At 34.8% G+C, this 13,588-nt stretch overlaps 1 protein-coding gene across 1 annotated transcript in view; it reads right to left on the reverse strand.

Annotated features, from left to right (window-relative positions):
* PTPN21 (protein tyrosine phosphatase non-receptor type 21) overlaps positions 1 to 13,588 on the reverse strand; it is a 102,176-nt gene that overhangs the window by 20,450 nt on the left and 68,138 nt on the right. Inside the window, exon 9 of the mRNA XM_044664990.1 lies at positions 12,944 to 13,023. Coding sequence (XP_044520925.1) covers positions 12,944 to 13,023 — 80 coding nt within the window. The remainder of the gene's footprint in view (positions 1 to 12,943; positions 13,024 to 13,588) is intronic.

The following is a 13,588-nucleotide window of genomic DNA, read 5'->3' on the forward strand; positions in this document are numbered from 1 at the left end:
ATAAATGGACATTTGTAAAAAAACACATAATCTTCTGCTGCTGGTAGGGGCAGGGTGAGAGAAGAACACACCACTTCTTTTCTATTTAATCAACCAATCAAAATATATTAATCACCTACTGTGTAGTGGGCACTGTGCTAATAATCAATGAGGATTCAAAAGAGGCAAAAGACGATTCTTGCCCTCAAGGAGCTGTCCAATAATGTTTGCACTTGTACCACTTTTGCTCTTGAGACCAAAGCATACAAGAGATATTATTAGGTTATTTTAAGTTTGTGGCATTCTGACCATTCCCACAAAGGGATGGCAAACACAGAAAATAGAATGGTGGAAAAATTTGTCACTTCCACTGTATGTTCTTGAGTCAGCTTCTAACTTCTTAAAGACAAATAAGGAGCCTTTGAATTATTGTGCATTATAACAAGTCTTACGATCACTAATGACTAATAAAAGATACATTTATAATATTTGATAATTCTGGTAAAAAAATGAATGGATTTCCCCAGGCAATAGAACACATTTTTGAGCTACCCTCATAAAAATGATGAAATTTAATACATATTACATTTATGAACTCTACATATATTGAAGGAGAAAAAGACCCTCTCTTTTGTTGTTGCTATTTGTTTGTTTAATCCCACCCTGTGGAAAAGGATGAGAAAGACTGAAAAAAAGAGGAGGAAGAAAGATACCTGAGGCTTTCAAAGCTTGATAATCTGAGGAATCTCTATAGAGAGAGTAAGATTAAAAAAAATCAAACCAGTGTTATTTTTCTATCTCAATTCCAAAAACTTGTTATGTTTTATTTGGATGTGTTTCTAAAAATCACCTTCTGATAATCTAAGTGCTTTAACTCTCAGCTCTTTATAGGATGTAATTTGTATCCAATAATAGAGACACTTTGTCCTGAGAATGATGGTTGCTTTGGAAATAATTCAATGTGAACTTTGACCAAACAGCTGAACTTTTTTCATAGAGAAGTGGGAAAGAAATTTTGAGTAAGTGAATAAAGGAGCTCTTTCCAGATAAGGGGGGGAAATACTCATGAATTTCAGCACAAATTTGCAAAGATGAGATATTTCAGGCTTTTTTTTCCTTTTTCCTTTTTGATTTTAATGGGAGGTAAACAAAGGATATGGAAGTTTCTAAGTCTTAGTTAAGGCTTCTTTATAACTTTCTCTATGATTAGTTTGGAAGTATTAGAATGAAAGCTCCTGGTGAATAGAGATTGTTTCATTCTTTGTTCTTTGAACTTATTAGTTGACTGATTGAAGCATTCAAGTCTCTTGTTGGCAGGTCCAGTTTGAACAAAAATAGCTAATACATAAAGGAAGATGACTGACTAAAAGGTGACAATCTGACCAGAGATTGTGGAACAATCAAAAGGCCCCAGAAAGATTTTAAGATAAGAAATTCATACTAGATCGTGAGAAGCATGAAGCATGAACTTCATAAAGAACTAGGTTAAAACCCAGAGTAACTAAGGATTAGTAACAAATGTACCTATTTATAGCAAGGCATTTTGTTTCTTTAAATAATATAACATTAACTATTAATTCTATATAATTTTTTATATTTAAAATATAAAAGTGAATAGTAATGCTGATAAAGGTAATTATGTTAGCTTTTTAAAAATATTTTTCTTTTTTAAAAAAATTAGAAAAACCCTTAACTTCTGTTTTAGAACTGATACTAAGTATTGGTTCCAAGGTAGAAGAGCTGTAAGGGTTAGGCAATTGGGGTTAAAAGATTTGCCCACGGTCGCAGCAGAACTAGTTAAGTGCTTGATCCAGTAGACCAGAACCCAGAACCTCCCATCTCCAAGGCTGGCTCTCTTTCTTGAGCCATCTACCTACCTACCCTTTCGTATTTTTCTTAACAAGTATAATTTTAATGACAAATCAGATGCAACTAGCATGTTATAGTTGGCAGAACCTTCCTTGTATGATACTCTGTAGAACATGGGCAAAAAAAGATAAAAAGGCACAAATTAAGGGAAAACATGCTATTTTTTGTTCACAAAAATCAAACATGCTCATGGAAAGTCTAGATATTAAATTGTACTGCTAGTCACTTGATGGTGACCTATTGCAGGCAAAGTAGCTAAAAGAAAATAACTAACCATTAAATGTTAGGGGGATAATTTCCCAACTTAAAAAGTTATAGGAAAACAAGGATAACCTGAGTGACTCTATTCTAAGAGCTTGCTGATCAGTCTCTCTGACTCAAATCTCCCTATCCTTGAGTATTGTCTATTCATCTATTAAAGTGATCTTCCTAAAGCATGGCTCTTTCAGGTAGTAAATGCTTAACTCTGAATAACTGTTTTCCACCTTAATTATTTTCCATATTACCTAAAATTCAATCTTTTTTAAGTGATATTTCTACTTATTTTATTTGTAATCCTATATATTGTTCTTTTTACTCTGCTTTGTTTATTTTTATTTTAGTTTTTTTAAATTTGTTGAAATCTTACTTTGTTTTTCTGATTTTTTATTTCTCATTGCATAATAATAATATTTTATTGCATTCATTTAAAAAAAAACACCAAAGCATAGCCCTGATCATGGCAGGCCCCTAGTCAATCAAGTCCAATGGCTCCCTTTTGTATCCATTATCAAATCTAAAATGTTATTTTGCATTCAAAGTCCTTCAGAACCCAGCCCCTTCCTACTTTTCAAGATTCTTTTACCTTACTCCCTCTCACATACCTACTCTGGAATCCAGTGACACTGTCCTCCTCCCACAAAACACTCCATCTCCAGATTGGGAATTTTCACTGGTTGTTTCTCATACCCAAAACTCTCGATCCTTATCTTTGACTCGTGATTTCCTTCTAGCCTCAGGTAAAGTCCCATGTTTGATAAGAAACTTTTCCCAGTCTTCCTTAATCTTAGTGCCTTCTCCCAAGGTTATCTCCAGTCTGTATGTCATTTGCCCAGAGTTACTTCTATGTTGCTCCCCCAATAAGACTGTAACATTCTTGACAGCATGGGCTATTTTTTGCCTTTTTTTTTTTTTAAGTATCACTCACACTTAATAAATACTTCTTGACCCTGTTGATTGTTCAGAAGAGAAGAATGCTCTATTAATGTGTCTAATATGACTTTAAGAATCAGCTTTTGCTTCTATAATCTCATAATCTCAAATGATTATCATATACTTTTATTGTTAAATTTAACTAACTTCAACAGTTGACTTCTATGACTATAAAGTTAGATATTTTTTAGAAGAAAAATGAATAAACTTGTGATTTCCTTAATATAGGGACCACTTAACAGAAAATTCCCTCTTCTGATGTGGACTGGCACCCTCTCAGAAACTTAGGAATCTCAAAGTGCTATCTAGAGCACTGAAATTTGAAATGACTAAGTCCAGAGCCACACTGTCAAGCAGGCTTTGAACCCAGGTCTACTTAGTTTCAAGACTAGCTTCAAGATCTTCACTCAAGTCACTATACAACATTGCCTCTCTATAGGTATTTTTAAAAGCATTAAAAATGTATAGGTCTATGTTTTGTTTTTAAAGAAAGCAGAATGACTATATATTTTCTTTGAAGAAAAGTTCCAGGAACAAAAACTCATTATTCTTAACTTCAATGACACTTTGTTTAACCCTATTAAATCATTTTTTAAATCTCTCTTTTTGTTTGCTACCATATGTTCCTGCCTCAAATGCTCACAATAGGCATTATTACTGCTTATAAAAGTATTGTAAGAAAGCCCTATGTGGTTTTCTAGAGAATAATAACTAGAATAGGCAAATTACAAAGAGAGTAAGTGATTAAATTAAACAGAAAGTATGCTCCTTAAACATAGCTTTTTTCTCATAACTTAATGCTGTCCTCAGAGAAGAAATCATATAAGGATAAGTCCTATAGTCAAATCCTACTGATTAGCCTATTTGAATAGTACATTTGAAATAATAGAGAAATCAAATCTTATTAAAAACTAATATAGTAAATGACTACAATCAGGGTAACTAGTTCAATTTGGTAAGGCTGCATATCTCAAAGTCTGACAGCATTCTTTAATAATTTCCGCCTTTAAGTCTATGTTAGAAGACTAGGCAATCCAATCCAACAAGAATTTATTTCTTGGATTGTAGGACCTTGGTATTCACTCCAGAACTGGCCTACAACTTAACTTTCTAGCCTGTTTTAAACTAATTTTCTTGTATGTTATGTATTTTTAGCTAAACTAGACTACTCTCCATTCCCATTTTCTTCTTGTCTCTCCCAATACCTGTGCCTTTGTTAACAGTGTTCCTATACCTAGAACAGATTCTCTCCACCCCATGCACTGAACTCTTCCTTTACTTCAAGACACTTGCCACCTTCTCCATAAGACCTTCTTTGTTGCCATCTCACCCCCACCCCCTCACTCACCATTTTCTGTAAATGTAATCTAAGTTTCTCAGAGTACTTTGTCTGGAATTGTTTTTGTACTTCCCTCAGTTTCCTGTGTATGATAAATTATTTCTATACTTTCATTTTTCCTCAACAGACAATATATTTTTCATATCCTTAGCAACTAATATAGCTCCTTGCATGCAGTATGCATCTAATAAATGTTCATTAAATAATCTCCATTAAAGATTGTGATATAGGACTTTTAGGATTTTTCAGGTTTCATTGTTCAACAGATAAAAAAAATGCTTTAATAAACTGAAGATTACTATACCCAGGGAAGAAATCATCATCATCAGATGAGATAATGCATACCCAGGAAGATACTGAGGGGATAGAATGAGAGATAGAAAGGGACTTTGGGAGACATTTTCATTCTGCAGATGAGGACACTAAGGTCAAAAGAGTCTAAGTAATTTGCCCAACATGACATAGTAAAATGACAAAGAAAGAGCTTGAATCCAAATCCTCTGAATCAAACCAAAGGCACTGCCTTCTGTTGTTTGAAAATATTCTTTCTGTAACTGAGGCTACTCTTTGACAAAACTGTGTTCTATGCACCTCGTTAGTTCAGTGAGAGGTTTACTTCCGACCCAGACACTGAGGTTGCCAGACTTGTATGTGAGGGGGAAAGGTAGAGAGTGTTGAAAGAAACCTGTGCCAACAAACTCCCACAGTACACCAACCCTGCGGCTGTCGCCCAACCTGGAATGGAAGTGAAACTCTGGCTATGCTAAATACAAAATTCATAGACAGAGAACTCAAGTATCAGCACCCACATGAGGTCTATTTTGGCACCACACCCCCAATTCCATAGGACCTTGTATGGAGGCTTACTACACCCACCCTGAAATGCCATTTCTATGTAATTTTTTAAAGGTATTTTTTCCTGGCCAAAAAAATTTAACTTGAGAAACCTTTTTAATCATTTCTAATAATCTAACCTTTCATATCGCTGTATTTATAATTCACTTTTTGGCCAGACATTCTAATTTGATACATAGGCAAACAGTTTAACAAGTCAAGTTTTGAGAATTTTATAAGGAATCTACTGAGTCTGTGGAAAGTGACTTGTCCAAGGTCATACACTAAGTATGTGTCAGAAACAGGACATGAACTCTGTTCTCCTGGGTCTGTAAATTGTTATGACATAACAACTAATTGAGCTCAGAAGAAATCATTAAATTCTTTTTTTTTTTTAGGCTTTGTTATTTCCCCACCAAAAAATGTTCAAAATAAAGAATTTACTTATTTCAAATGGGTAAGCATGATACTGAACCAGATCACCAGAGAATCAAATCCAAAATAATAAATCATGAGTAATTATGTAAGGCTGCTTTATAGAAATAGATTTGGAAACTTTCCCACAAAACTTAATTATTCCACTTAAAAAGAAATAGTTTCTCTTCTATAATTGTAACAGTGCATAAATGCTTAGCATAAAACAGATGTACAGCAAAAATTATATTTCATGTAGAGTCATTTTATGACAATTATTTATTTCTTTTCTCCTTTGAATATTAAAACCACTATCAAGATGCTACTTGCCACAGTACTTTTAAATCTAACTCATGAACCAGTTTTTCATATTTTCAAGCGATTTCTTTTCTTGACATTCAATAATTCTCAACTACCTTTGTCACATGGAAAACATCTTTCTTTATAAAAATACCCCCAATAGAATTTAATGACCCTGACTGTCAATTTTTACTTTATACCTTCAGGATTTAGCCCAATGTCTAGATTCCAAACTTTTTTTGGCCTACCGCCCCCTTTCCAGAAAAAATATTACTTCGCCCCCTGGAAATTATTATTTTTTTAATTTTAATAGCAATTAATAGGAAAGATAAATGCACCTGTGGCCATCACCACCTCCCTGGATCGCTGCAGCACCCACCAGGGGGCAGTAACACCCACTTTGGGAATCACTGGTCTATAACATGAAGGGTATCTAAAAAGTTTTTGTTGGCATTGAATAAAGCTTTATAATTGTGAGCATATCTGTGTATGCAATTTGTGTATGCATGTAAGCACTATGCTAGCAAGACATTAGCTTGAGACTATTTTCATCTTCATCCCCCTTCCTTCCTTTTCTTTGTCTTCCCTGTTCTTTAAATACTTTAAATTAACCTTTCCTTCTTGAGATTTGTCTTTTCTAAATCTATAACTTCTTTGTAGGCTCTTTCTTGAAGTTTTTCTATCTTTAAGTGTCTGCAATATCTTTGTATAATTCCTTTATTATTTTACTCCTTTCTGATTTTCTCAGCTTTATTGACATAAATTAACATACCCTGGGGAGAAAGGAGGGAGAGGCCAATAAATTAAATTTGGGGTTAGTAAGAGGGTTGGGCCTGGAATCAGGAAGATCTGAGTTCAAATCTGGTCTCAGACACTTATTAGCTCTTTGTCCTTAAGCAACTGTAACCAGTAAAAGATGAAATGACTGAGGAAACAAAGGTTGATTTTCTTAGCGTATTGATTTAGTAAGCAATGTATGCTAATTGCCCAACAAATAAAGATGCAGCTCCTTCCTCAGTTTAGGGATAGGCCCCATTTACAAGGGAAAGCAGACTTTTTATACATAAAAATAATTATTCAAACAAGACCACTTAATTAAAAGACAACGATATAGCATTTGATAATCTTATTTCTAATTGGATAAGAGGTTAGGGACTTTCCAAATTGGGAGGGAGGAGTGAACAGGTGCAATTGCCTGAATTCAGGAAAAGAGGTGTCACTCTCCTCCCCAAGTATCCATAAACAATCTGAGGAACATGGCAACAACAACTGGGCCAGTTTTCAGATAAGACATATGGGTTGTCTGACATAAAATTATAAGAAAACCCTACATCAGTCTTAGGATCTAACTGGTTTTTTGATCAACAACTTGGATCTTTGGTTAAGAGTCTCTAAACAGCAAATACAATTAGTCCATTAGACAGATAGGTGAGGCTAAATCAATATAGTAAGGTTTTCTCTCCTTTCTCACAAATGAGTAAAGTTTTCTCAGAGGACAGAATCTAGATTGGCCCATAACTAAATAAAAGGGGAACTGAGCTAACTCTAGAATTGAATTACAAGACAGTGTCAGTGTGGTTCACTCAATTCCCAAAATTAACTACTTGCTAACCTGCTCTCCACATTTCCATAGATACAACTCACTTTACCCTCTGCTTGCCTCAGTTTCCTCAAATGTAAAATAAAGATAATTATAGCACCATCTCATACTTTTTTTTAAAATGAATTATATGAGCTTCATGGCATTTTTTTAGGCTTAAAGGACATTTTCATCAAAAAGATTTTTTCAATTTCTAATTATATATTTAAAATCACCACCACCAGAAAAAAATTTTAATAAACAAATGAATTTTTTAAAATATGGGAAAAACCACAAACTCCACATTCTTATAATTTATTTTAAAATACGTAAATTATGTGTGCTAATATAAACATTCTCTGCTTTTGAATTCCCTCAGATCTGTTTTACTTTGAAACTTTTTTCTCTTAATTTTGTGGCTATTTTTAAAATGTAATCATAGTATACATTATTCTTATTCTTTTCATCTTTCCATATATTTATTTACCTTTTCTTTATACTTCCAATATTTGTCATTCCTAATAACATAAATACAACCCATTAAAGTCAGATGTCACAATCTATTCAGTCATTTTTCCCAATCATTGCATTTGTGCTATTTCCGGTTATTGTCATTACAAACAAAACTTCCATGAATATTATACATACGCAGCTTTTTACCCTCTCAATAATACCCTTAGGGCCTAATCTTAGTAATGGGATCTCTAGGGTCAATAAGCATGAACAGCTCTTAATGTATATTGCCATCTTGTTTTCTAAAAATAATTCACATTTGCTCTAGTAATGTAATATTAGGCCTGTTTCTATGTTCCTATCAGCATTTAATTTGATCAACTTAACCAATTTGGTTCTCACAGTTAAAATTATATTACCAGATTATATCTAGCTAGACTGATCTTTAAGCAGCAGACACAATCTGTTGCTAGGAGCATATATTGTCCAAAACCAAATCTTTCCAGCTTGGTCACACCCAGTGGATCTTTTATTCCAATGCCACAATCCCTCAGGAATTGAGGATTATTGCTATATTATGATGAGTGTTCAAGTAAGACTTTTATAGAATATGCATGCTCTCTACACCATTGTTGTCTCACCAGAAACCAAAAACTTAGATTATGTGTATGTATGGTCAGGCATAGATCTACTGCTAGTCTCATGCAGGAGTGTGGAAGATCTTCAGTAATCTATCATATTTGACTTATATAAGGTTCTATTTAACTCCTTACTGTCTTTCTTATTTCTTTTTGGTAAGATTTATCTAGCTTAGATGGGAAAATTTAAGTCTCCCACTATTGTTATTTTGTTATTTATTTCCATCTGTATCTCATATAGTTTTTCTCTTAAAAATCTGGATGCTATAACTCTTGGTACATACAGATCCATTCCTGATAAATCTTCATTATCCACAGTACCTCCCAATAAAATATAGTGAGTTACCTTGTTCTCCCTTCTAATTATATCTGCTTTAGTCCCAGCTGTCAGAGATCATAGCTATTATTACTCATGCCTTCTCTAGATCAGTAAGGCATAGCATATTCTGCTCCAGTTCCTTACTGTCACTCTATGTGTGTGTCTCTCATTCTCAGTGTTTCCTATAAACAATACATTGTCAGATACTGGGTTTTGATCCTTTCTGCTTTCCATTTTTTTCCCATGGTTGAATTTATCCCATTTACACTCAATGTCAGTTACTAGCTGTGCATCTTTCCTCCTCACTGTTTTGTCCCCCTCTTCCTTTCTTTTTGTCACATCTCCCCTTAGATGTTCAATTTCTTTTGACCAATACTTCTCCAATTCACATCCCTTCCCTAAAACCCTCTTTTATCCTCTCCTCCTGCCCTTCTAGTTCCAAATTGGACCACCTTTCCAAAAGTCCCTCTCCCCCTTCCCTAACCCCTTCCCTTTTAATTCTTATTCTATCCATTTTTCAAAAAATCCCTTCCTCGTCGTTCTCCCCCCCCCAACCTTGACCTCCTACTTTTTGATATAAGTTCAATTCTAAAATGTCTTCTCCTTCCATGTCAGAGTCCCTCTCTTATTCCCTCCCTTTACCCCACTACCTCTTGATATGTACTTCCCTCTAGGTATCCCCTCCTTTACTTATCCTCTTGCCCTCCTTTCTTGTAACCCACCTTTCCTTTTCTCATTCCTTCAGTCTCCCTTCTTTGATCCCCCTTCCCTCCTGTTTCTCTTATACCATTTTAACTGTATATATTATTCTCTTTTTATTCTAGGTCTGATAAGAGTAGGGTTCCAGCACTACCAATCCACCACACAATCCTTCCTTTCTAAATGACAATTCCTCCACTCATTCCTCTTCCATATGAGATAGCCATTCTACCCTACATCCTCCCAGCCTATTCCACTAACCTTTAGGCTCATTCCATTCTATTCACCTCAATCTCAAGTCTTCCATCCATACATGCCCCTTCAAATTACCCAGACAATGACATCATTCCCAGGGGCCACAGATGACATTTTCCCATATAGGAACCAAACAATTTGATGGGGGGGGGGGGATTTGTCTTTTATTACTTTTGTTTGTTCAGTGTTTTCTTAGTAATAGCGGAAACTCCTTTATTTCATTAAATATCCGATTTTTACCTTTTGTAATTATGCTTGTCTTTGCTGAATGTTATTCTTGGTGTTAAGCCCAGTTCTTCTGCTCTGCAAAATACTGTGTGCCATGTCCTGCCTTCTTTTAATGTTGTAGCTGCTTCACTTGGGTTACTCTGACTGTAGCTCCATAGTATTTAAATTGTTTATATCTTGTTGCATATAGTATTTTCTCTCTAACCTAGGAGCTATGGAATTTAGAGATGATGGTCCTGTGCATTTTCATCTTTGGGTCTCCTCGAGGTGGTGATTGGTAGATTCTTTCAATTTCTATTTTACCCTCTGATTCTAGAATTTCTGAGCAGTTTTCTTTGATGGTTTCTTGGAATATAGTGACCAAACTTTTTTTTTTTGCTCCTAACTTTCCAGGAGTTCAACTCTTCTTATATTGCTACTCCATCTATTTTCTAGGTCAATTATTTCTGTGATGTTTCATATTCTCTTCTATTATTTGATTCTTTTGATTTTGCTTTATTATTTCTTTTTCTTATAGGAAATCATTAGCTTCCCCATCTTAATTTTTTTTCTTCCATGAGTTTCTGGGTCTCTTTTTCCATTTGGATGGTCTTTCTTTCATAATTTTCTTGATTTTCTCACATTGCTCTTATTATTTTCCTAATTTTTCCTGAACCTCTCTCATTTGGTTTTGGAGGTCGTTTTAAAGCTCTTTTTGACCTTATAACTGTTTATTATATATCTTTGCTATTTTTGAAATAAGATAGTTTTACTACACTGCCTTTGAGTTTGAGCTGAGGTCATCTCTGTCCTCGCAATAGTAGGGTTCTTTCTCTTTTGCTTGTTCATATTTATTTATTTATTTATTTATTTATTTATTTATTTTTAGTTTTAGTGATCAGGCCAATAGACTTAATTATTGGCTATTTTTCTGGAGTCCTAGAGTTCCTAGTGTGTTACCTCTAGTCTTAGGAATATTTTATTTGTGCTTGTTTTTTCCTAAGTCCTATTTCTTTATTCCAGTTTTTATAGTCCAGGGTTGGATGTACTCCCAGGCTCCTGCTCAACGTCAGTCTGTGATTGACCTCAGGTGCTCCAATCAGTCTGTGGACATTTCTGTCACTGCAACTGCAAGCAAACAGTCCAACTGACCCAGGGGCAGCACGCTGGTGTCTACTCTCTTGGGAGTGACTACAGCTAATAGGGACTCAGTTACCTCAGCAACCACACTTCCTGCACTCCTTCCTTATTTCTCCCTCTCCTATGCAGGATAGAGCAGATGTCAAGTAGGATTCCTTGGACCCCCAAGTGCCTCCTCTGTTAACAGCAAGGCTTGAGATCCTGCTCTTAGGGCCTAGTGCCCATAGACTCTGTACCGTCCACAGCTGTAGCCAGCAGGGGTCTCTATAGACAAGGCAGCAGCAGACATATCTATTCGCAGAACCCCCCACTAGCAGATTCCTAAGCAAGCTCCCAGGGCTCAGCAAATCAGGTGGGTTGACTGTTGTTAATTCTACTCTGTTTGTTCTGTTCCTGCCCCCAGGATCTGCAGTGGAGGGACTAAAGCCAGGGAAGTCACAAACATTCCTCTGTTGTCCCTTAATGGTCAGCTTCACCCCTGACACCTCTCATTTTTGCCTCTTTTAGCATTGATTCTATAGAGTCATTTTTGTTTTTTGTGGGGGATATTAGGAAGGTAAGGAAGTTTCACACCCTACTCTGCCATCTTCCCACAATCACCTCCCAAGATTTTTTTTCAACTAGCAGAATAAAACACAAGTATAGGAAAATTCAAAATAAGCACTAAAAATTTCAGACCAAACTACACAATTATGGAAAAATCAAATAAGCAGCTTTGGCAAGCTATTCAATCATTCAACAAGAACTTTTTAAATCCCTACTATATTCCAGGCACTGTACTAAGAATTAGATTTGGGCACTATGTACAATATACAGATATATATACAGAGACAGACACTATTTGTCTCTACATAAGTTACTTATATTAAAATAGTCTTCTGCTAAAAAACCGAGTTTCCCATTTTGATCATTTGAAGAAGGGAGAAGTGTTTTCTATTTGGTTTAAATTAAGGTTTGTTCCCATTTATAACAAGAAGCAGAGAAGAAAGTAATTAGAAAAAAACTTAAAACACATTCTGCCTTCCTATCCCAGGACATAAGTCTTTAAGAATGTGTCAAATAGCCCTACCCACAAATAAGGCAGGATTCTACAAATTTGGCTTTACAAAAAAAAAAAAAATTCCAAGGGAAAGAGGCAGGTATTTTCTTTACCTTTGAGTCGGAAAGAGATGATATCACATTTGTACATCATAAATACCAATAATGGCACATCCTCCAAAAATATGAGTATTTCAAGTTACTAAACAGGAATGAACCGAAACAAAACTTAAAGAAAGATAGCATATCTGAAAAAAGATGATAGGATTTAGAGACAATAGACCTGAGAGTTTAAATCCTGGCTTTGCAACTTTTTACATCTGTGATTCTAGACAAGATACTTAACTTTTCTGGGCCTCAATTTCTTTATTGGTAAAATGAAGTTAACTGGACCAAAAGATGGCTAAGGTGCCTTTCTAACTCTAAATCTATGATCAAATGATCCTACACAAATTAAAATGGTTCAGCTATGAATAGCTGATTAAAAGAAAATAAAGAAATAAGTTAATGCCACCTTAATATGTAAACCAAATGAAGAAAAAATATCAATATCATTAAGGGGCATAAAAACATGACCGTGTCCTTTCTGGGTACCAATTAGATTTCTTGTTTTGTTTTATTTTTTAAATGCAAAATGAGAGTGTGTAAAACCATTATTTCCCAGAGTTCTATAGGAAAATAATACTTACAAGTTGCATTTGTTTAGTCTGTAAAATTTGTGTCTTGCAACACACAGCCTCCATACATATTTTGCAGTTTCCATGTCTTCCTAGCAAATAAAATGTTCATAAGTTAAGATGAAATGCATTAAGTTTTCAAATATAGCACATTTAAGACCACTACATATAGCATAAGGTTATTTGCTATATTCTATTTTTAACATATTGCTATCATTTTTCAGGTTGTTCAGGCAAAAACTTCAAGTAAAAAGCATCCTTTGAGGATGCAAATTTGCAAAACTACCCTCTGTTTACAACCAAAAAGATTTCTTATTAGGTAGTAGGAATCTCCTAAGCAACCAAAAAATGTGTTAGAAATGGAAAAATGGTAGAGACATGGCAGCCTCTAATAAAGATGCCACTTTTGACCCTTGTCCAGTCAAATCCCTTAAAAAAAAGTTTTTCAACATAATGCTTAAATAAGATGCTCCTTGTAAATGAATTTTGTTAAAGCAAGTGTCCAGGGCAAGCATATACATTACTTCACTCCACTTCTGACTCACAGGATGTCTTTCTCTACTTTCCTAACCTCCCATTAGAATGTAAACTCCTTGAAGACAGAAGTTGACATTTTTTATTATTTGTTTTTGTATTCCCAGCACTTAGCCCAGTGCC

The sequence above is a fragment of the Gracilinanus agilis genome, chromosome 2, assembly GCF_016433145.1.
Source record: "Gracilinanus agilis isolate LMUSP501 chromosome 2, AgileGrace, whole genome shotgun sequence".
Taxonomy (NCBI): Eukaryota; Metazoa; Chordata; class Mammalia; order Didelphimorphia; family Didelphidae; genus Gracilinanus; species Gracilinanus agilis.